The sequence below is a fragment of the Perca fluviatilis genome, chromosome 3 (genome assembly GCF_010015445.1).
Source record: "Perca fluviatilis chromosome 3, GENO_Pfluv_1.0, whole genome shotgun sequence".
NCBI lineage: Eukaryota > Metazoa > Chordata > Actinopteri > Perciformes > Percidae > Perca > Perca fluviatilis.
The window spans coordinates 38,181,058-38,203,983 of NC_053114.1; the positions used below are offsets into that span (position 1 = coordinate 38,181,058).

General features: G+C 41.5%; 1 protein-coding gene across 2 annotated transcripts in view; it reads right to left on the minus strand.

Moving 5' to 3' along the window:
• Positions 1–6,517: 6,517 nt before the first annotated feature.
• Positions 6,518–22,926, minus strand: part of LOC120555797 (AT-rich interactive domain-containing protein 3B-like) — a 62,545-nt gene continuing 46,136 nt past the window's right edge. For both annotated transcript variants that reach the window (XM_039794876.1, XM_039794878.1), the window contains exons 5-9: positions 15,402–15,585; positions 12,977–13,236; positions 10,416–10,691; positions 8,850–8,942; positions 6,518–8,234 (exon numbers count right to left, since the gene is read on the minus strand). In XM_039794876.1, the coding sequence (XP_039650810.1) occupies positions 8,038–8,234; positions 8,850–8,942; positions 10,416–10,691; positions 12,977–13,236; positions 15,402–15,585 (1,010 nt within the window). In that variant the 3' untranslated portion in view covers positions 6,518–8,037. The remainder of the gene's footprint in view (positions 8,235–8,849; positions 8,943–10,415; positions 10,692–12,976; positions 13,237–15,401; positions 15,586–22,926) is intronic.

Consider the following 22,926-nt stretch of genomic DNA (forward strand, 5'->3'; position numbering starts at 1 on the left):
AAAGATAACCTCTGTAAGATACTCCTTGCTTGTTTTATAAACCAGACAAATTGAATGTGTATTATTTAAGACCATGCCAAATAGAACATTTAATGTATCAGTTAAAATGTCTTTACTGTGTCATACAAATCGAGCAAGATGATATGTCACTTCTGTCATCATCTTTGCATTAAGAAATGCATGTAGAGCTTCAGCCTGGTAAACTGTGTGAGAAGAGGATAAACAAACCGGGGATTTAGATTATTTTTTTCAGAAAACCAGATGCTTAGCTGGAATATAATAATACAACATGATCAAAGAAAATGTCATACGCAGGAAAACCTGTATTGGTAGGGTTGCCTAAAATATGCTTAACGCTGCATTGCATTTCAGTTATTCTAAGTTAGTTACTCTACCTGTTTCCCTTTAATGTGAAATTCTTAGAGGGGAAATTCTGTCCTAGCTGTAATTTCCTGTCTTGCGTACTACCTCAGACTTGCTTAACCGACTTAAGACATTTTCTGTTTAAGACTTCTTTGTCAGGCACCCAGGTAGCTCAGTTGGTAGAGCGGGCGCCCACATATAGAGGTTGAGTCCTCAACGCAGCGGGCCCTTTGCTGCATGTCATTCCCCCCTCTCTCTCCCTTTCATGTCTTCAGCTGTCCTGTCAAAAATAAAGGCCAAAACATGTCCCCAAAAATTATCTTTAAAAAAAAAAAAAGACTCACGTTACATGTATATTGCAGCCATGCCTATTTTTTTAAGTCAGTGAAGCGTGAATCCGGGTAGAAAGATAACACAGTTGTGACCCTTCTAAGGTGTTTCCAGATAGCAAGTGTTAGCACGTTATATTGCCAAATGTTTGAGGTTACATCTTTTAATACAAAATTCATTTGACCTGTATTTTCTAACTTATCTGCTCTGTTACCTTAAATCCAGGCAGCAAAACTACCTGCTCCAGTCTGGCCCCAGTGCTAAATGGGACAACACCATCACTGGTGGGAAAATACAGAGAGGGTTGATTGGAAGTTGAACGTGAAGTGCTCGGAACACAGTGGTTTGCAGCGTGATGGGGCGGGGGGGGGGGAAGCTGTCACATCAAGCCCACTTGAGAAATGTTATTGATCATAGATAAATATCAACACTTCCCAAAGCCAGAATGAGTCATTAAAAAACCTGGGGCAATGTGCTAGTGGAAAAACTGAAGTGAGAAATTATTATAATTATAATAATATTAGCAAATATTTTGTTGATTCCGTTCTAATAACAATCTGAAGGCAAAACTACACAAACGGTGTAGGTGCCTCTTTGGTATTATGACATTTGCATAAAGTCACAGAATAAAAGATGGTAGATTTAAAGGCACACTATGCAAGATTTGTACCTTAATATAACAGCTTCGAAGTCATTTCGATGGTAAACAAACTCGTAGTAGGGCGAATCATCGCGATAGCAAAGCAGGGGAGGGACGCCGCTGAGAATACCAGCAATGCAAGTTTGGGAGGTGGCGCCCCGCTACATCTCGCGAGAATGCTAAAGCTAGCATAGCACACAAGCCACCTCTACTGAGCCTGTATCTCTCCAATGCCAGATCCCTGGTGCAACTTGGAATTACAACTTGCTGGAAATCGCTATGTTCGTGACTGCTGTGTTTTGATAGCCTGACAGGCCAGACCCACATCAAGATGTTGGGTCTGGGAACTCACCATTGACGGAGCTCAATCCGAGGGGCGGGATAAACAGTTGTCCTTCAAATTCCCTCTGCACGCAATAGGACAGCGCTACAACCAGGCACAGCGACGAAGAAGGTAGCGAAGCTAGTTGATAGATTAAACTTTTGCCGTATCCGGTCGGCAAAACTCCGAACACATCTTCCTTTTTTAAGAATGATTTCTGTGCCGTTCTTTGTTCTTTTCTCAAAGAAAAGCTTAACTTCAAGACCGCTGTTCTCAGCAGCAGCAGCCATAAGCCCGCCCACCGACTCTATTTTTTTTATTTTATTACATTTATATAGCGCTTTATCATAGACGCTCAAAGCGCTTTTGGGGGGGGGGGTGGGGACTGCTCTCTAACACCACTAATGTGTAGCACCCACCTGGGTGATGCACGGCAGCCATACAACGTAATACCTTATGACGCCAGACGCCAGAACGCTCACCACACATCAGCTAGGGAGCATAGGTGTATATATCTATGGTTAGGGAGGAACATATTTTTAGTGGGGAAACGGGTTCTCCGAGAAAACCCACGCAGACACGGGGAGAACATGCAAACTCCACACAGAAAGGCCTGGATTCGAACCCAGAACCTTCTTGCTGTGAGGCCACAGCACTAACCACTGGGCTTTTCCAGCTCGCAAGCCAACAGAGAGTGCCTAGACCCCCTGGCTGCAAATTAAATTTGCTGGCGCTAGGGTGCGTCTAGATTTCTAGGCTAGTGTTTTGATTATCACTGAAACCTGGCTTCACCCGGGGATACCCGATGCTAGCATGCAGCTAGCAGGCCACACTCTGCTCCGCTGGGACAGGACTGAGGACTGTAAGAGCAGTGGAGGGGGGCTCTGTATGTACGTGCATGAGAACTGGTGTAATAACCGGACAATTATAGATTAAACACTGTTCCCCTGACCTCTAGTACATGTCTGTAAGATGCCGGCCTTTTTTTCCTACCGAGAGAGCTAACTGTAGCGATCGTTAGGGCTGTGTATATTCCACCCGACGCCAAAGTACACAGTGCTCTCTCTCCTGCTGGAGTTATTCTAAAATACCTCTCTCCCCTTTCATGTCTTCAGCGGTCCTGTCAAAAATAAAGGCCCGAAATGCGTAAATCCGGGTAGAAAGATAACACCATTCTAAGGGTTTTTTTTAGACGGTTAGCACATTATATTGCCAAATGTTTGGGGTTACAGCTCTTAACACAAAATTCATTTGAACTGTATTTTAGAACTTATCTGCTCGGTTACCCTAAATCCCGGCAGTTGTTGCACTTTACTTTTCATAAAGAGATGTCTGAGAGTGATAGTTGTGATATTTCCCATTAAAGGTTCAGATCACCCAAAACACTCTTTAACACCTTTAACCTCTAACACCTTTAACAATGTCACATCTTTGTGTAGTTCAATTAATTAATCTCTTTACCTCTAGTGGTTTAGCCATGCAAATAGCTTTGGTTATTTTGGATATATCCATCTCTGAGATTTAAAATAATGGAGGTCAATGGCGCAGCATTTAAGATTTTCCAGAATGTTCCCTAATTGATTTGCACTTACTTGAGCTGTTCAATTGATTTATTTTTGTAAGAAAATGTTATTAAAAAAAAAAACTTGATTCTACAGTATGTGCATCTTTTCTTTGTCATAATAATTCAAATGTTTTCCTTCCGCACTTTACTGTAATTGATCGTTACATTCAACCAGTTGAGTTCTTCAAACCTCATAAGCGAAAACAGCTAAGGCTTACTTGGCTTCCTCACACGTGTCCACTGTCAACTTAAACCTTAAACTGAAAGTTCAATTTTTTCCAGTCTCCTTTAAAAAGAAAAGAAAAAAACTACCTGCTCCAGTCTGGCCTCTGTGCTCTAAATGGGACAACACCATCACTGGTGGGAAAATACAGAAAAGGGTTGATCGGAAGGAACATGCACTGGGCAATGTGCTTGTGGAAATACCGAAGTGACAAATTTACATGATGAGATTGTATGTCTTATTAGGGAACTTACTGAACCTTTTACACAGAAATCTGCCCATGGACTGTTTGTGAAAAGTGGATATGAATGTGATTGTTTCGCCTTACTGAAAGTCTACATGAGAGGATGTGAAAATGCTTCTAAAATGTGAGTGGGTGTGACGCACACAAGTTTGCAAGCACCATATCTGGTGGTCTCAGAGACTCAACGACACTAGAAATGAAACACACACATGGGAATAAGATATAAAGTAAAACTTTATCATAACATACAAGTTTAAAGCCCTGAGAACCATATCTTTATATTACTAATATGAACAAAACTGAATGTGTGAAAACCACTTTGGAAAAGTGCTCCTCTTAAATACAATCAGCACAAACCAGTTTTTACAAGCATTCATGTGTTTTGTCCTATTTTTTGTTTGCTTTAATCAAAGAGAAAACTATAATATCAGTAATATAATTATTACCATGTCCATAATAATAATAATAACAGTACAAAAATATGCACAAACCCCACAGTTGAATTTATATACGGAGCATTGTACAAGCCAAAAACATAAAATTGATAAATGAGGTATTCGATAACCACTTGCATATGCGCCTGTTTTTACACAGATCAGGTTAGTTTTTAAACAATTTAAAACTGAATTAACTCCAAAATCATCTTAGAGACAAGAGGCTCTGCAGACTCCCAACTTCACAGCTTCCTGAGTGACGAGACCTCGCATACAGTTACTGACGACACCAATCTAGAAATGCAAAACCAACGGCAACGTTGCATTCGGCGAAGTGACCCCAGCTTCTGTCAGTACTTGTCCCTCAACGCAGCTTCATTATCGAACACAACAGTGACTGCAGCCCACTGCCCTGAGGTATTGTGGTATGACGAGGTAGGGGCGGTCTCTAATAGACGCACACATACACACACGGACGCAGGCTCACAGGCACAACACATCATATATACTCATCCACACGGCAAATCAGGTGGCAAGAGCTTGGAGGTTCGTGAGGTGACCCGATGGGTGGCTGAATGACCAGCCCTCAATGCTTAAATGGGCCTTTCCCACGGATGTCATGGAGGCTTATGTTGGAGAGAACTACCCCCATTTAAGTTAAGATTTGTTAAAAATGTTGAGAAATCACCTCCTCCTGTGATATAATAGATGTGGCGCCACTTGCAGTATCCCAGTTGGTTTTAGAAGTGTATGTAGGAACAGCAACCACATACTGTATATACCGAACCTGCTTGCACACACACACACACACACACACACACACACACACACACACACACACACACACACACACACACACACACACACACACACACACACACAGGCAGTGAAGCTACGCTAAACAGTCATTGCTTTGACTAAGCAGATTAAACAGAAAGACTTAGAAACAAGAAAATGTTTTAGTATCACAGCCTAAGGCATTAAGCTCAACTGTTACTAAAAACAAGGTCCACCAGGACAAAAAAAAAAAAAAAAAAAACACACAAATAAAGCAGCAAAACTCTGTTGTTACCAACAGGATGAATTACAATTGGTGTCTAATGTCTGATTGAATTGAAAAGTGAAAATAAAAAGTGATTGCTCTCCGAAGGATTAAGCTTGAAGAGAAAGACATTTTCCCAGCCAGTTGAGTATAGTGAAAACTGCACTGGCCGGATCTCACCAGCAACTACTTTAAAGCAGCATCTACAGTTCTCACCTTTATAAAATACAGTTTGTGTGTCATACCAGGTTCTGAAGGGTACACCAAAAGGACTTCCGGCACCCTCCTCAAACCCTAAACTCTGATCTGCACTGCAAAACATATGCAAAACCTGACACGTAATGGCTAGAATACAGTCTAATAAAAGCAACAAGGCTGCCCACCTAGGCTCACACTGGGCTTAAAGAGGTTTCTAAACAATTAAAATGCCTCACATTCGACACAGATAAAGCTAGAGAATTCATTTTCACCCTTTGTGGTATTTCAAAATGAAAAAGAGTGATAATCCAACTGTTTCTGGATTATCAGAAAGTGGGCTTTTTAAGAAAGGGGCCAGACTTGTGGGCCTCTGTCCACAGTGGCTGCGAGGGCATGCGTTCCCACTGGGTGTTGTGTTAAAAACCAGCCCCAAGAGACCATAAGTGTAAAGTGTTACATTAGGGAGATAGCACATCAGCTATAGCACAGCGTCTGGGCTACTGTTGTGGATAACAAAACTTAAATATCTGTACAATGTCTGTACATGTCATGTAATCAGATTTTGAGTCCCTAAATCCAGTTTTAAATTACTTATTTCCATCGTAACTTTTCAATAATCAAGTCATGCCGTAAAATGTGAAACAAGGGAATTTACCTCTTGCAGATTTTCACTTGCTTTAAGAAAAAACACAAAATCAGATTAAATGAGATAAAATGCAACGTTCTTTTTTCTTTTTGCAGTCCAAAATAGACCTTAAACTGCCTTGCTGTGAACACAGCAGGTCTGGCAGGATTGTACGAGAGATCAAATCAAGAAGAGCGACCTGGCTAGTCTTTGGTATCTAGCTGTGCAATAACCCGAGGCTAACGTGAACCAGAAGATTAGCGTGTTAAAACACTGGTCACATGATTGTACACATGCATATCATCTTGCCGCTGTCGTGAAGAAAAAGGCGCGTTAACTGCGATTTAGGTGTTCGCAGTCGAGCTTAAGGTTAACATGGTCGATTGTTTTAAATTGTTTGACCCCTGCGACATGGAAACCTGTTGACAATCGTACAAATCTACACGTGTCAGTGAGGAACTAACTATTTTTTTCCTCTTCCCTGAAAAAACAACTTGAGGTAATAAAAAAAAAAAAAAAAAGGAAATGGAAGCAAGCCAAAAAAAAAAAAAAAAAAAGTTATACAAGTGAACACGGGAGGAGAGAGATAGCGAGCCCATCCCGGTTCGGTTTGTCCCCAGAAACCACCAGCAGTGTGTCAGTATGTTCACGTCAGTTTCAGTTCAGGTAGGATCTCCATCGCAGGTTGCGGCGTCAAGTCTTTGATGGCGTTGGCGCCCTATGAGGTATGTAGTGTAGCTCTCCTTTTGAGAGAGTCTGATGAGGTATTCTTGAACAGTCACGTAGACTTGTGCATTCTTCACATGTGAATCCCTTCTTTTTCTTTAAATTAACAGCGATTCCTTGCAGGTGTCACATTGCTTCCTGAGAGAGACGCTCTCCAGTGCAGAGAGGCCAGTATGACGTCTGAGAACTATGCATTGACGATGATGCCATGTGATTGACGTTCAGCTGTGTGGCTGCGGCTGGAGGAAGAATGCACAAACAAAATGGGGGACAACAAACCTCAAACCGGATTCGGTACAACCTCTCTGTAACATGAGAAATGAGCTCAGGGTCTGCTCGGACTGCTGTGGGTGGACTGGAGTTGCTGTTCCCCCAACTTTGTGCCCTACGTGTTTAAAGACAGTTTGTATGGACCTGGATTTTTAGGTGGACATAAAAAATGCCTTCCATTGTTAGTGAGAGTTTACAGCTTGGAGAAATCACGTCCATATTGGGAGGTTCGTGTACATCATTAAACTTCCAACCAATATAATGGACTTAACATGATCTGAACTGAGGGCGGAGTCACGAAATTAGGTACGTGCTGGTCTACAGCAGCTGATCGTTCACCAGTTTGGAGTTCAGCAAGAGTCTACAGTGTGTTGAAGAAACCTGAGCGGTCCGGGTTGGAGGCCTGCCACTGTGTGGTGGGTGCTCTGTACATGAGGTTCCACTGGTGAGAGTTACCCGACTTCCCCTGATTGCAACTAGGTCAAAAAGAATATAAAAATAAAGTTGATTCAGGTTAAATATACTACAGCTCCTGAGGTAAAGACACCACTGCAGGTTACTTGATTTGAGGTATGTAAAAAGAGTAAAACTAAAAACAAAATCATTCTAAAAACACAAAATCAAAAAGACAACAAAAATGGCAACAAACAAAACAAAATGTCCTAAGATAAAAACTTTTCAAGTTCAGTTGTGACTACACCTGTCAGTGGGTTTTGGCTGAGCTGATTGTGTTTAGCATGTACATTAGGATTAACGAGAGTATGTATGTGTAGATTGTGTGCCTGTATATGTATAATTGTGTGTGTTTGTAGTGTAGTGCGTGTATGCGTTTGTATGTTGAATAAAATGCATAGCTGTGCGTTTGGGCACGTGCTGTCATATAATATTCTTGGGCTCTGTGTTCATGATTGGACAGCCAAGAGGTTGACAGGGTTGATGAGGTATTTGTTGTGCAACAGTTTGTTATTCTTATCGATTTCTCATTGTACTGTATATTCTTGCTGGGCCTCCCGGTGGAAGAGAGGCCTGTGGAGCAGGTACAAAGGGCAGCCTGAGTTAGGGCGACCCGCTGGGGGCCGGCTCAGCTGAGCTGGGACCCTTGGAGGAGGAGGAGGATGTGGGGCTGAGGGTCTGTGCCAAGGGTGCAGAGAAGTTAAAGCTAGTGCTGGTTCCAGCAGCGGAAGCTGAAGCAGCAGCAGCAGCTGACACAGCAGACCCGGGGGCCCCACCAGACTTCTGTGCAAACAGGGTTCCTGTCGAAAAAAAAGGAAGACATGGTGCCTTTATCACCTACAAGGACAAAGTAACCGCAGGGTCTTAAAAGTATTTAATATTTTCAAAATAAGGCCTTAAAGCTATAGTGCGTAGTTGCTGTCTCCCCCTTGAGGAATTCTAAGTAATGACAACAATTCTGTCGGTGCATCCACATGACACAAGCCTTCCGTGAACGGGCTTCACCCCCACCCCTCCCCCACGCAGTCGCTAGTAGTCAAGGAGGACACTGAGGATTAAAAAAACATGATGGACTCAGAAGAGGTAATTATCTTTACTCGAGTTTCTGTGCGAGAAAGTCGCCGGACGCCAACAATTTCTAAACATAGCCACGCTGAAAAATCCAGAGAGAGTTGTGTGGAGCTGTCTTAATTAGCTTTGTATCAACTCATGTAGCAATGGCTTGAATGTAACGGACGTTCATTATTATAAAAAAGTTAAGCACTAAAGCTTTAGTACTGAATTTTGTTTACACAGTATTCATTTTTTTTTTATTGCTCTGAATGTCGAGTACATCCCCTTTAAAGGGTAAGGTAAAATAGTTACCACAGTATTACTATTTATCAATGATAATCAAACTCTTCCCCCATACAAACCTGAGTAGATTGTGCCATTGACTTCCACGGAGACAGTGATGCTGGCATTTCCATTGGTTGAGATGCTCAGAGACATGTCCTGCTGCTTCTCATCTGAAGAAACAGAAATATATATACATTTTTATTTTTTTGTGTATTTTGCCTCAAAATCCCAACATTAGTATATTTCGATGTGGTCATCTAGAAAGGGTGAACTTAAAAACACTCTCCTGCCAAATAATTATCAATTTGAAATTAACTATTTACCAATTTCAAAGAGCTGAATACTTATTCAATCAAGTTTTTTTGGGCATTGTATATCTGTTTATAATTTAGGGCTGCAGCTATCGATTCTTTTTTGTTATCGATTAATCTAGCACTTTATCGATCGATTAATCTAGCACTTTATTGATTGATTAATCGGATAATTTTTTTTTTTGCGTTTTTAAACAACCAAAACTGGGAAAAAAGCAAATGTTTTGGAAAAAAGCAACATTTGTATTGCCTACATTGCTTACAATATCATCTCTCAAAAAACTAAACATATTAAGTGCATTTAAGTGCCATATTACATTGTTTTTAAAGATTTCTTTTTCTTCAAATGATATCAACCTCAAACTAAGGCATACATTAAAAACATACACAAACATTACATTAAGTTATGCATCTTAACTTTCAGAACTACAAGTTTCAACCTGAGACTGATCTGTATATACAGTAGGCCTATATGTAAATATTAGTTATACTCAACCTATTTTCATTTATATATTCGATTATAATGTCACACAGCTCTGTTACACTTATGCTATTAGATCGTTGATCAGCTGTTTCTCTGTGGAGAGAGAGAGAGAGATATGCGCAACAGCTGTTTTTCCGAAGGGATAGTCAACGCGTCAGCTCTTTAGCTCAGATCGTGGTCACCACTATGTATTTTCTTGTCTTTGATTTTGGTAGTTGTGTTTGGTGTAGTTTCATCGTCCATACGACTGATTTACTTCTCTCGGGTCCACTTCGTGGAATGGATGATTAAGTTAGACTCCATGTTTTCTGTTGAGATGCTGAAGCACTGATGTCGTGCTATTATCGTGGTAAACCAGTTTGATTTTGCAGTAGACACACTGTACAGAGTTTTAGTTTTAATTACGTTTGAACTGATTCCAAACTTTGGACACTTTCTGTCGTTTTCTCCAGCCTGTCTCTTTGCCCTAATTACGCTCTGGCATGTGTCGCCAGCAGCAGACTGAGCCGCGTCTGGTGTGCGACAGTAATAATGCTCCGTGCGGAAACACCGTCCGTCAGCGATACAATGTTGGTAACACTGATTTAACGAAGCTTCGAGGCAAGTCATTTTGCATCGAGGATTTTTTGTAATCGAATTATTCGAGTTATTTGAGGAATCGTTTCAGCCCTAATATAATTTAAATAGATTTGTAGAATTTAGTCTTAACTTTGACATTGTTGAAATAAATGTGGCAAAGTACAACTTGCCTAATACTAAGTTCCTCTTTTGACTCGACTTAAACACACTAAACTTACATCATTTCCAGTTTCTTTTAACAGTATTTTAACAAACGTGGCAACACTGACCTCTGGTGGTGATGGTGGGGGCTCCCAGGCGCAGGTTCATGGGCATTTGGGAAGCCATGGCAAGCAGGTTGTGTTGGAAAGCTTGCTGCATCAGGCGCTGCTGCTCTTCTGCCATGCGGGCCATCTTCCTCTCTGGCCCCTCTCCTCCGCCGCTGGTCTCCAGCTTTTCTCTCAGCTGCTCCAGCGTGGCGGCTCTTGCCAAACCTGCAACCTGCTGGTGCCCCAGGGCCAGTGCCATGGAGGGTCTCGCTGCCAGGATGGAGGAGGTCAGGTCATCTGGAAGAGAGAGAAAATAAGGGTTAGTTTGATGAATTGTAATGGATCTATTAGTCCATCTACATGGACTGAAAATAAATTTAGAAATGTACATCAGGTGAAGGTGAATGGTTGTCTATGTGTCAGCTCTGTTGCAGGGTGCACTCTTGCCCAACATAAGACGGAATAGTCCAGCTTGTGCAATGCTGTATAGGATAAGTAGGTATTTAAAATGGCTGGATTATCTACCACATATTACTATGGGAGAATTGGAATGGTTCATCACATCAAATCAATTGACATTTTTGTGTCTGTCAGAATGTAGTCTGATCCCAATTTAGATACTTTATTTATCCAGAAGGAAATTTCACCAAAGTAGAAAAATGAAACAATTAGATAACAGACCTCAGGCAGGATTTTAGCACATGAAAGGTTGCATATAATAAAAGTCTCCAAAAGAACTGTCTGTTAAGACCCCAAGGCTTCATTTACATGACTCCAAGTGATTTTAGTTGTAATGGACTAAATAGACAGAAATAACTTCTCAGAACCACACTTTAAAAACCACTAATTTAAATAAAAATAAATACAAAAATAAAACAGGGGTGGTTTGGCATGCAGAGCACTTACACATCAATAGTGAGTGGGTCAGTCAGACCTTGTGCCATGATTGACCCGATAAGGCGATTGACAGGTAAAATACAGTGCATTTACATAAGTCAAACCATGGATACTGTCAGGGTCCACAGCAGCTACACATTCCAGCCAAGTCAAAGTGACATCAGATAAGGTTGCGAGGTAATGACAGTTATCAACAGGATCCTACTGATGTGGACTGAAGGCTTCAAAGTTCATAAAGTGTCCTCCCCAGCGTGGGAACCATGTTATTAATCGGTAGAAAAGCTGAGGGCTCTCAGCAGCCTGAGGCTAAACGGCTTCACACAAGGACTCTTAAAACACCTGGATGGGCCCCACACACGCACACAGGTTTGTGGCACTATCTTTGTGGGGACCTGTCATTGACATAATGCATTCCCTAGCCCCTTACCCTAACCATCACAACTAAATGCCTAACTTTAACCCTTACCCTCACCCTAACCTATTTCTATCCCTAATCCTAAAACCAAGTCTTAACCCTCAAACAGCCCTTTAAACTTGTGGGTTCCAGCATTTTGGCCCCACAAAGCTGTCGGGATCCCACAAGTATATTGGACTCCCGGTTTTTGGACCCCACGAATATAGTTAAATAAGCCCACATCCACACCCACACACACGGGATACAGTGGAGGGAAGGAACATGACTTGTTGCGGGAATGCAATACGCAAATGTAACAGCACCCTCTCATACCAACATTCCTGCATGCACACACTGTCATACCAATACACCCGCATGCAAACACATTCGCACACATTTGATAAAAAAGGAGCAGGTGCACAGATGAAAACCTTTTTGGTCTAGTGTCAGGGCCTATATGTAATGTCTGTTAAATGCTTTGTAAAAAGCCTCCTTAAATTATTCAAACTAGACCCATATCGTACGGTTTCACTAAGGTGTTAATCCCTTGCCTTGACTAGGTGTAGTTTTCCATAACTGCGACAGAGGGCAGTATTTCCATATAAATACTTCAAAGTCTCAGCACATCTGTAACTGGAACACTTCAGTTCAATCTTAACAGTATAGGGAGGCTGCATTCTCTGTAGTGAACATTTACCCAGTTTAATATAAACTTCATAGATCTAGAAAAAGGTTTCTGAGCATATATGCTTCTTTTTTTCCCCAGCAACACACAACAACCTTCTTCACCCTTCACAGTTACACACATCTGAGAGCTGCCCGTTTACTTGCAGGGAGGCTTCTTTTAGAAGATTACCCCCACATAACGTATTCTTCCCACATTTTTATTTGTGCAATAGAGATAAGCCTCCTCCTGGGGTGGCCTCTAGCTCACCCAGTAAGAGCGTGCGCCCCATGTTGGCTGAGTCCTGCAGCGGCGTGGGTTTGAATCCGACCTCTTGCCCTTTGCTGCGTGTCATCCCCCATATCTCCCCCTTTCATGTCTATCTACTGTCTCTATACAATAAAAAGGGAAAAAGCCCCAAAAAATAATCTTTTAAAAAAAAAAAAAAAAAAAAAGGAAGAAGGAAGGAAAAAAGAAGCCTCCTCTTTATGCTGCCATGAAGCTTTGGGATTATTTTCTTAAATTTATTTTTTTTATTATACTATGTTGTGTTACCGTCTCTACTGTTGCTAGAGGGGTTATTCATGCCACCAAAAGTTTCTATGTGTGGGACTCTATGGTTCCTACCTTTCTTCATAGAGGGACCTGGTGAGGCGTGCAGGCCGTTGAGGACCCCCGAGGCTCCTGACCCCAGATGTGAAAGGTGCATCTTGGGAGGGGAGAGGATGTGAGGAGCTGTGCTGGGAGAGGGAGAGAAGCGGAAGAGGCTGCTGCTGTAGCTCGGACGACGGCCCTCGCGCCGGTTACTGTCGATGGCGGCCTGGAGCTCACCTGGGGAGCTGAGGCCTTTCCTCTCGCACTCAAATGGGTACAGGTATTTCATGTACCTTCAGAGAAGAACACACACATACACAAATCAATACATTAGATCACCACAAAAACATTCACATTCAGATGCATTGGCTTAATCAAGCTCAAAAAACAGTTCAATCTAAATCAATATCAAAAAGTATTTGTATTGGCATGACAACTGTAATATACATAAGCACATTATACTGTCTGTCTGCAGTTTCAAAACAAGAACAGTAATCTCAGCCTTCAAAATGTTTTTTTTCTTCTTCAGCTGAACAGTAACTAAAGTAACATGCACAGAATGAATCAGGAAAAATACAGGTACATTTTTTTTACATTCAGCCAATATGTAAACTGATTTCTCGCCTACCCAATCATATATTTGAACCAAGGTAGTCTTGTTTAAAGTGGATCAATGACTATGTTTACAAGCACACCAATATTCCACTATTATTCCTAATATGACAATAATATTGATTCAGGTCATGTAAACAGCATATTCCGGTTGGATATTCAGAATAAGGCCTTTTTCCAAATATAGCATTTTCCGATTAAGACGTGGGATATTCCGGTATTATTCGGGTTTTAGAGGCATTCTTTGAATCTGGGTTTTTACTGCAGTTTCCGCCCAGTTTACGGTTTATGCGAGTTGCTATGGTTGCTGTACACAAACCAACCAGCCAACAGTTTGCAAGGCTGCAGGTCTGCTAAGAAGGAGAAACATTGCTACTTTTAAACATTATCCAAGACTTGGATATCAACAGGTTTTTGGATATGTGCAAACATCGCTACGCTGACCTTTTCAAGAAGCTGGTTGAAGGAATGAAAGAGGGACGCTGTTCAGGTTTTGAAGTGAGAAATCTTTTCCTTGAGGCGCAAATTTGTCTAGACTTTTACAAATAGTCTACCAATTGAGGTGTAAAAACGGTTTGTTTAGTTTGTAAAGACTACTTTAAAATTATGTTGATGTCAGAGTCAGTTTTAGGATTTCATTTTGGATAAAAGAATACACAGCTATGAAGAATCATCTTTCGTTTTTCCTCAGGTGATTGTTCCCAGTGATTATACCCTTGTCTGAAGTCAATCCTGCATAATTATTCACACCTGGTTAAATGCATATGCATAGCCAAAAATCTAGTTTCCCCAGCAGAAATCTAGCTGTGTTTCTCTAATCCCTTACCCTGATTATAACCCCCTGCCCTTCCCCCTTCTTGTATACATGACATCTACAAAATCAAGTGATTGCAGAAAGCTGACAGTAACCTTCCTGAGACACTTGGTACGACAATTGAGCAAAAACATGTTTTGTATGCCGAGTATAATACGGAGATAACATTGCGGGGGCTCTACAAGTATGCACAGTCACAGCTCTGGTATTTTCTCCATCCAATATGAGCATTCTGTAGAATGAACATACAGTGTTGTGCATGCTGACTGCATAATGGTGGAATAGCAGATCAATAAGAAGCTAAGAGCAGCGTCCATTATATAGAGCTAGCGAAGCAATGCTAAACAACAGCCCACCGACATTAAAAATACATAAAGGTTCATTAGGGAACCCTGCTAGTGGAAACGATAGAGAGGTGTCACATCTACGGAAGGATTTCCATGGAGATAGCAAGGGCGTTTTAGTCATGGCAGTGTACGGTGTCAGTAAAACCCCACCTTAGTCATTGTGAACTCTGACCCAAATCACATCAATAAATCTATGGGAATCAATGGCCGCTATGTGAGATGTAATAGACTGAGGGATTGAATGTGAAGAGGGAAGGTGGCCTGGTGTAGGAAACAAACCCGCATGTGTATAAATACACAGGCACGGGTTAATATTGACATCCGTACTCCTACCAACACAAACAAAACTCCACATGGTACACACACACACACACACACACACACACACACACACACACACACACACACACACACACACACACACACACACACACACACACACACACACACACACACACACACACACACACACACACACACACAACCCCACACCCCACACACCTAGAAAAACGAAGGTTTGTTTCCAGCTGAGAAGTCACACACTTGAGATTCTTTATTTAGTTCCCGTAAATTAAATTAGAGTTTACATAGGATTAACATTAGAGAGACTGGGTCAATTTATAGCTACTCCAGTCAACAAAATGAATTTTGCTGGTTGTTTTCTGACACAGATGCAGAGACTTACTGTGTGCGCAGGGTGAAAGCTGCACTGGTGATGGAGGTAGGCAGATTGAGTCCCTTTGTGATTTCTCTCCAGATCTTCTTGTTGATAACCTCCACCAGGCCTCCCTTCTCCGTCACCAGCTTGTACAGCATATACAGATCCAGGACCTGCTTGGCCATGATGGGGATACGATTGACTGGGGTTCCTATGGAGGAGAGGAAAACCATAAAATAAATCAATACAGTATAAATCATACATCGGAATCGGAAAAGCTTAGTGGCGCACAATGAATGCTTTATGGTGGATGAATGTACTTCAAAGTGCATTTGTGTATCAAACGCGCATGCATTTTTAAACAGACGATCCCAACGGGAATGGAACCCATAATGCTGACAATTTGTCTTGTGTGCGCGTCTCTGCTGAGACATTTTGGGAACAGAAAATACATTTAAAGCTACTACAGTGAAAATGATTCTTTTTGGGCATTTTTAGGCCTTCATTTGACAGGACAGTTTAAGACAACAAATGGGAGAGAGAGGGGGAATGACCTGCAGCAAAGGGACGAAGGTCGGAATCGAACCTGCAGCCGCTGCGATAAGGACTGAGCCTTTGTACATGGGGTGCACCACGCTCAACAAGGTGAGCTACCCAGGCACCCCAAAGCTGAATTAATTCTAAATTATACATTCATCCATGCACCAATCAATGCTGAAACACCCAGAATCCTTTTCGAACCTCTAGATAATGATGTAAGTGCTGACCGTATGCTGGCAAGACAAGGGTGCCAGGCCTGCTGCGGCACGCCTGTTCAATCTGCCATGAAAACATATTAGCCCAGTTAAGGCAATCTGTCTTGACCTGGAAAAGGGGATTGCAAACAACACAAAGTAAAGCGGCCCTAGACTTTTGATACAGATGCATTAATCTTGTCAACAGATTATCTGCAGTGAGGCTTGCAAGGAGCGTGTAGGGAGGAGGCTGGGAGGGGCAGGGGGGACGAGGAGGAAGGAGGGGGTGGTTCGCAGTATGCAACAGAATCAAAAAGTGCAATGTGCAACAGTGTAAGCATGAAGCGGGAGGAGGGGACTGAGGATTGTGACGATTTGCTAGTCCTTGGGCAGCGGTGGGTGGGGGGCTCCTGGATAGGTCCGTATAATACAGCTCATTTAGAGGATTGTACTGAGTAAATCCACACCCCTCTGCTGTTCAGGTTAGTGCTGCCCAGTGCAGCACAGTCGTACAGATTTGCCCTCACAGCTAATGCCAGCCAATCCTTCAGCCCCTCCACAGGCTGCTCTTAACCTAGAATCAGACTCATTAATGACTTTGTAAAATAGCAGTGTGATTAGGACATGAAGTTTAGCCCTGATTAATTTTCTTAAGTTAGCAACATGTCTTTAAGCCATGTGCAAGGGGCCTAAGTGAACACATGGACCTCCTAGGTGAACACAAGTGTGGAGATCAGGAAGGTGTGGCAGCACTGTCAGCACACTATGGCTCTGACCTGTTACGTGCAATACTTAATATTGGTTGTAAGGTTGAAGGTGCAGCTAAAGCTTTCTCTACTCTTGTGTTCACCTAAAGTCACTCTTAAATACAGCAGCTTTCTAGAAGACAAAGACAAGACCTGTGATTGGGTGTGGTGAGAGAGTTATAACCTGTTAATATACTTTTCATTATGGAGCAGCGGTTCTGTACACGGGGGTTGGGAAAGCCGATGAGGCTGCAATATTGAACGATCATTATTTGGCACAGTTTCCTTATTCTGCATGTTAACGCTGCAACTATTGGATGTGAGTGGGTTTTTCAGGATTGCAGGCTAAAGAAAATAGGAACCCATTGCTAAGGTCTATATACATTCAAACAGACCAGCAAGTAACTACAGGCAGCCAGCACAACACAAAAAGAGCAGAGATACATGTGGATACATTGGAAATACAATATGTACAGTGGAACCGGTTCATTAGGTACACATGTAAAATCTAATGTAATCTAATAACCCCCCCTTCCTTTGTCAAGTTAATTATGTCCACCTCCATTTACCTAAATTAATATTTGATCTAGATTGCATTAGATAGTATTGGGTTATTTAAAAAAGAAACTACACATACTTCGAAACATACTTGTAAGACCTCCTCTCACCCTGTAAAATCAATGTAACCAGCGCACCACAGCATACCGTATGCGGTTAATGTTGTGAAAGCGCTGTTCTGGGAAAATAGCCATCTTATCTGCAGATCCAATTAACAGTAAGCAAAACACAACAAGAGGCCCTTTGCCAGGAGGCCTGCTTGCTTTACAGATCATTTGGATTAGCTATGCACAGAGCCAGAGAAGAGGAAAAAATGTTTAGGATTTATTGTCTGTTAAATGTCCGGTCTGTATTCCTATTTAGCTATCCAATAAGTGAATTAGCCATAATTTTTCTAAACCAATATTAGTTTTTTTTTTTTTTTTACTTTTAACAGTAGGTGGTAGCTATTTTTTAATTGCATAGTTTCCTTTACACAATGTACCTTTCCAAAATCAGTTGCAACCAAGTAAAAAATGTATACAGTAGTATATAAATTATTATAAATAGTCAACTATACAATACATTCAAAAAAAAGGTCCTGCTCTCCGGTAGATCGCAAATTTGGTTATCAAATTCCTATCAGACTGAAAAAAAAGGTACACTTTATTTCGAGGTGGCATAGTAAACTTAAGCCGCTTTCACACAGGCACTGCAAACCTGAAATTATCTAGACATCACCCGGCAGAGCTGTATGTGAGAACACAAATGTCCATATCAGTCTGAACGGACGTCAAACGGTCTTTACTCAGCCAGCTCCCTAGTACAAACTCTGTGTAATCGCAGATTGCGCCAAATGTGTGGAAAAATGTCAGCAATCGAGTGGGCGTATTGATGACGTTTTATGCCGCTTGCGCAAAACCGGACTTAAAAAAACATCCGAGGGTGAAGAAGGAGGATGATTTACATGACATACTTTACATTTACATTGTCAGACATATTAGGCAAGAGAATCAGTTGTTGACCAAATTATGAATGGCTCTATGAGGCATTGTAATACATGTATTGTCCTGTGTGCTACACGCTCTACCCAGGCGCCACCCCTCGTCTAAAGCAAACAGAGTATTTTCAGTAAGTGAGAATGCATCTGACACTGACAATCTCCTGTTGTGTGCTACATGTGTGAAAGGGAAACTTCGGACTATGTCAGGAACTAATTCCTCGGACATAGTCCTGAGTTAATGTGCGAATACTGCTCATAATGCAGATGGCAGACCTTCCACTATGTCTCTGGGCAGTAACCACATTTCCAGAACACGCAGCAGATCAAAGGAATGCTTTGTTGCCAGAGCCTCGTCAGTTATTTAATGCAGCGTTGGACATCAATCCTGCATCAAACAATTAGTACAACTAGAGGGGTCAGAGATCAGCCAGGGGTTATTGATGTGTGAATTAAACTGCAGATCAGCAGGAAGCCATGTTTTCATACTGGCCCGGACATGAACAATGAGAACACAACAAACGAGACACAACAGCACTGGCCCCATAGTGACAGGCCAGCAGTTAGTTAGGCTTTAATTCACGCCTATGCTTTTATTAACCCCTTAATCAGTGTCTGCTGTCAAATAAGTTCAGATTTAACGTATTTAAAAGATATTACGTTTAGAGCACAAGACCACACAAAGTCTGTGTGTGTTTTATTAGAGTAAACCAAATAGCTATCAATATATCGTAAGTGTTCTAGAGGTAGTTTTGAAACCTAAAAAAGCATTAATTAGTCAACACTTGACATCAGCCAGGTTTCACATTTCAACATGGCCTGAGCACATTAAAGCGCTGGGAAAGCACCTTTGATAATACCGTAATTGACCAAAAATCACATTAGCAACACTTGGGCAGTTAGCCAGAGAGTTCCCCAATTTGAGAGCCTGCCTTTGGTGTCCAACATCTGCTCCGTTTCCAACCCTGGAGACATTTAGCTCTAACAGGCTTAATTAGACCAGTCCAAAACATTTCTTTTGATCGCAGCAGCACAACACCTCTGCCTCACAGTCCCTTTAATACGCACTCCATTCCGCTGTTATAATTGTTCCCATTTCAACCTTATTGTTCATTTTTCTTTAGACAAGACTGGAGACACCATGAGCAGCAATGTTACGAAACCACTTCATGTCATTAGGCTATGCAGGCCTTAAGTAGGCAACTATTTGGTATTTTTATCTCTCTGTAAAGCCCTGATTTGTCCACTCGGCTGCTCTGATCCAATCTGTAATTGGCTGCAGGCTTCACCTCCCATCATCCTTTGCCCTGGACTGATTTTCCCCCAGGGACAGGGCCATCAGAAGCCTAGTGATTAATGGCACCAGGGGTCAGAGGTCGCTCTGGTGGGAAGTGCCGCGGCTGAGGGCCCCTGAACCACTCCCTAAGTCCTTCCTCCGACTTCTACAGTGAACACAAGATCCACACCGCTTGTCATCAAACGGCTAGACTTCAAATGATGAGGGATAATATAGATAGAGAGTCAGACAGATAAGAAAGAAAGGTTTAACAAATACAGACCTTTCAGGGAAAATTCCTATTGAAGAGAGTTTGATATTAGGTATTGATATAGTTGATATGTTGTGCAGATAATCAATATCTTTATTTTTCATAAATGTCATGCATTTCCAGTCAAATCAAGTCATCTTTATTTATATAGCACAGCAGAAGATGACCGAAAGTGCTTTACAGTCGAGACAGATGGAAAAAGGATCTGCCTCAACACAGGTAAACAACACTAAAGAAATAGAAGGTGCAAAACAATGACTAATGACATAGGAAGTTAGGAGAGAAGGAATAAAATCAACAATATATTTAAAAACAGTAAGAGGGCATTAGAAATAAGTCAGGAGAGGACTTGACAGAAAGTATGGGACAGCCTTAGACTGAACTAAAAGCAAGTGAAAAAATTTGATTTAACATTTTCAATGGAGCCTGTGACGAGCAACAGAAAAAAGGTTCACCTTCGGATTTTAAGGCACGAGAGGAGTCGTTGTGAGGATGACTTTAACGACCTGGGGGCAGAATATGGAGCCAATCTATTTAAGGCTTTAAAAACAAATAGTAAGATTTTAAAATCAATTCTATATTTCCACTGGTAGCCAATGAAGGTGTGCCTGAACAGGAGTGATAGGTTGTCTTTTCTTTGTTCACAGCTAAAAGTCCAACGGCTGCTTTTTGAACCATTTGGCGTTGGGAAAGGGTGGAATGGGTCAGCCAAAAAATACAGGGAATTATAGTAATCAATCCGAGAGATGATAGAAGCATGGATAACTTTTGTTTAGGTCTTTGGCTAAGATTCTACGCTGATAAAAGCTGCCCTTTACAAAACATCTGACTTGTTTGTTAAAATTCAATGAAGTGTCCAGGCAGGAAGACACTTGGATTTTTTAACTTCATTATGTAAGTTTGCAGAGAGGGGTGATGATTGATGAGGAGTGTGATGATTTCCCAGCAGAGTAGAAATCATTTACAGCATTTACACTATTGGAAATAACACAACATAACACAACACAATGATATTAAAACACGTTCATGCAAACTCAATTATACAGTCAAATGTGTAATCAAGTCAAAAGCCTTTTAGCCATCATTTCAGAGGCTGGAGATTGATCAGACCATACACAATTTGTAACAATCACTTATACTGGACCACGCATTGAGCAAAAGCAAACAGACTGTGGCAGACAGAGACAGATTGTCCATCTGAATCAAACACGAACATTTCCCACCCACCCCACATCCAGCTTTCTATCTCAATGTGAGGACGAGAAAAAAGCAACAAGGTCATTTTATCTGACCCCTGACCTATTTTTAGTAGGAAACAGCTGTTCACATTAAAGGTCCTCTATAATAAATCAATTGGGTGCCCCTGGCGCCAGTGGTGGTAAATTACATATCGCTGACTTCACACGATGGGCATTTTTTAAATAATTAAGTGACAGAGCGACAGCCTTCTAGCGGACAACATACATAGGAAATAAATTTTTTTTACTGAACGATCATTGGCTGGTGTGAGGTTTCCCTAACAACTACAGATGATCTCAGACAAGGAAAAGGAGACAAGGAAACTCCGCTTTGGTTTCTTTGATTCTGTGGATCAATTTAAAGATTATTCCGTTTGATTATATATATATATATATATATATATATATATATATATATATATATATTTTATTTTATATATATATATATAAAAATGTGAAAAACAGAAAAAAGAAGGCATAAAGAGGGAGACATTTCTTCTGCCTTTAGGGGGGAGGGAAGGAAGGAAGGAAGGAAGCAAGGAAGGACTGAAGGGAAAAAGATAGGGGGAGGTGTAGTAACGAGCCAGCTGGAGAAAGACTGGATTACTGCTGCTAGGTAGGTGTCCGCAAACACAAACAGCCCCTGGCCTCATGGCAGTGTCTGAGTCCATTCAGAGCACCCATGCCCCACCCACACCTTCCTCCTCCCTACCTCAACCACCATATCTACACAGCAGATAAGACCCAGCCAGGGCTACATCTCACTCTCTGCACTTCAGACCACTTCTTTAGTTCAATTTAAAATGCATCCATTTCGCTTATATTGGATCGACTGTTAAGTAAGAAACTCTAACGCCAAAGCAGTATATACACTTTCTGGACTAAAACAAGAAGATAATAAATTATTTTAAAAAGGCAAAAATTTGCACCCGTGAGTATTACTGCCGATATTTCAAATGGCCTGAAGCGCTGAAATTTGTGCTTTTCCCCCACACTTTCAATTTATGGATTCTGTCAATACAGAAGAACAGCCCAAACTCTTCAATAACACGGGACAGAGAGACACTGACAGTAGAGACAAGTGTCTGGACTCCACATGCCAAGTGTTTACTTTATGTCAGGCAGCCCCTGGCTGTTTAGTTTATACGTACGTACGTCAGGGCAGCATATTGTCAGGACCCTGCTATGCTGGGGCATGTTTGTTTTATTTTAAATGCATGGCCAGGGACATAAAAGGTAAAAAAGCCTCGAGTGTATGGAATTTGCTATCTTTAGTCCAGGCAGAGCCACCACTCGCATGTCGGACCAATTCATATCAAGTGTTAAGATATGTACCCTCCACATAAGGAAAGTTAAATATAACATTACGCTGTATAGATACATCGCTATTCTAAGCATGAAGCCATAGCCACAGCTGATAGAGACGTAGACAGAGAGATAGAAATAGGACAGTCGTCTTTAAAAAAAAAAAAAAAAAAAAATCTATGATAAAGTAATGTGTGTGTGTGCATAGGTTTCATTCCTGTCTTGTCAATAAAGTGCAATTATTGTGAATTGACAGAGGCAGAAAGGCAGAGAGAGACAGACAGACAGACAAAGGAGAGAGGCAAGACAAGAAAGAGAAAGAAATAATGGCTCATCTTCTGCCAACTGTACTTCACCTTGAAGATAAGGAACACAAAGAGCAAAGAAAAACAGAGTTGTTCCCTTGGCCTGTGTGTTTAAACTCGAAAAAACAAAAGACATCCTT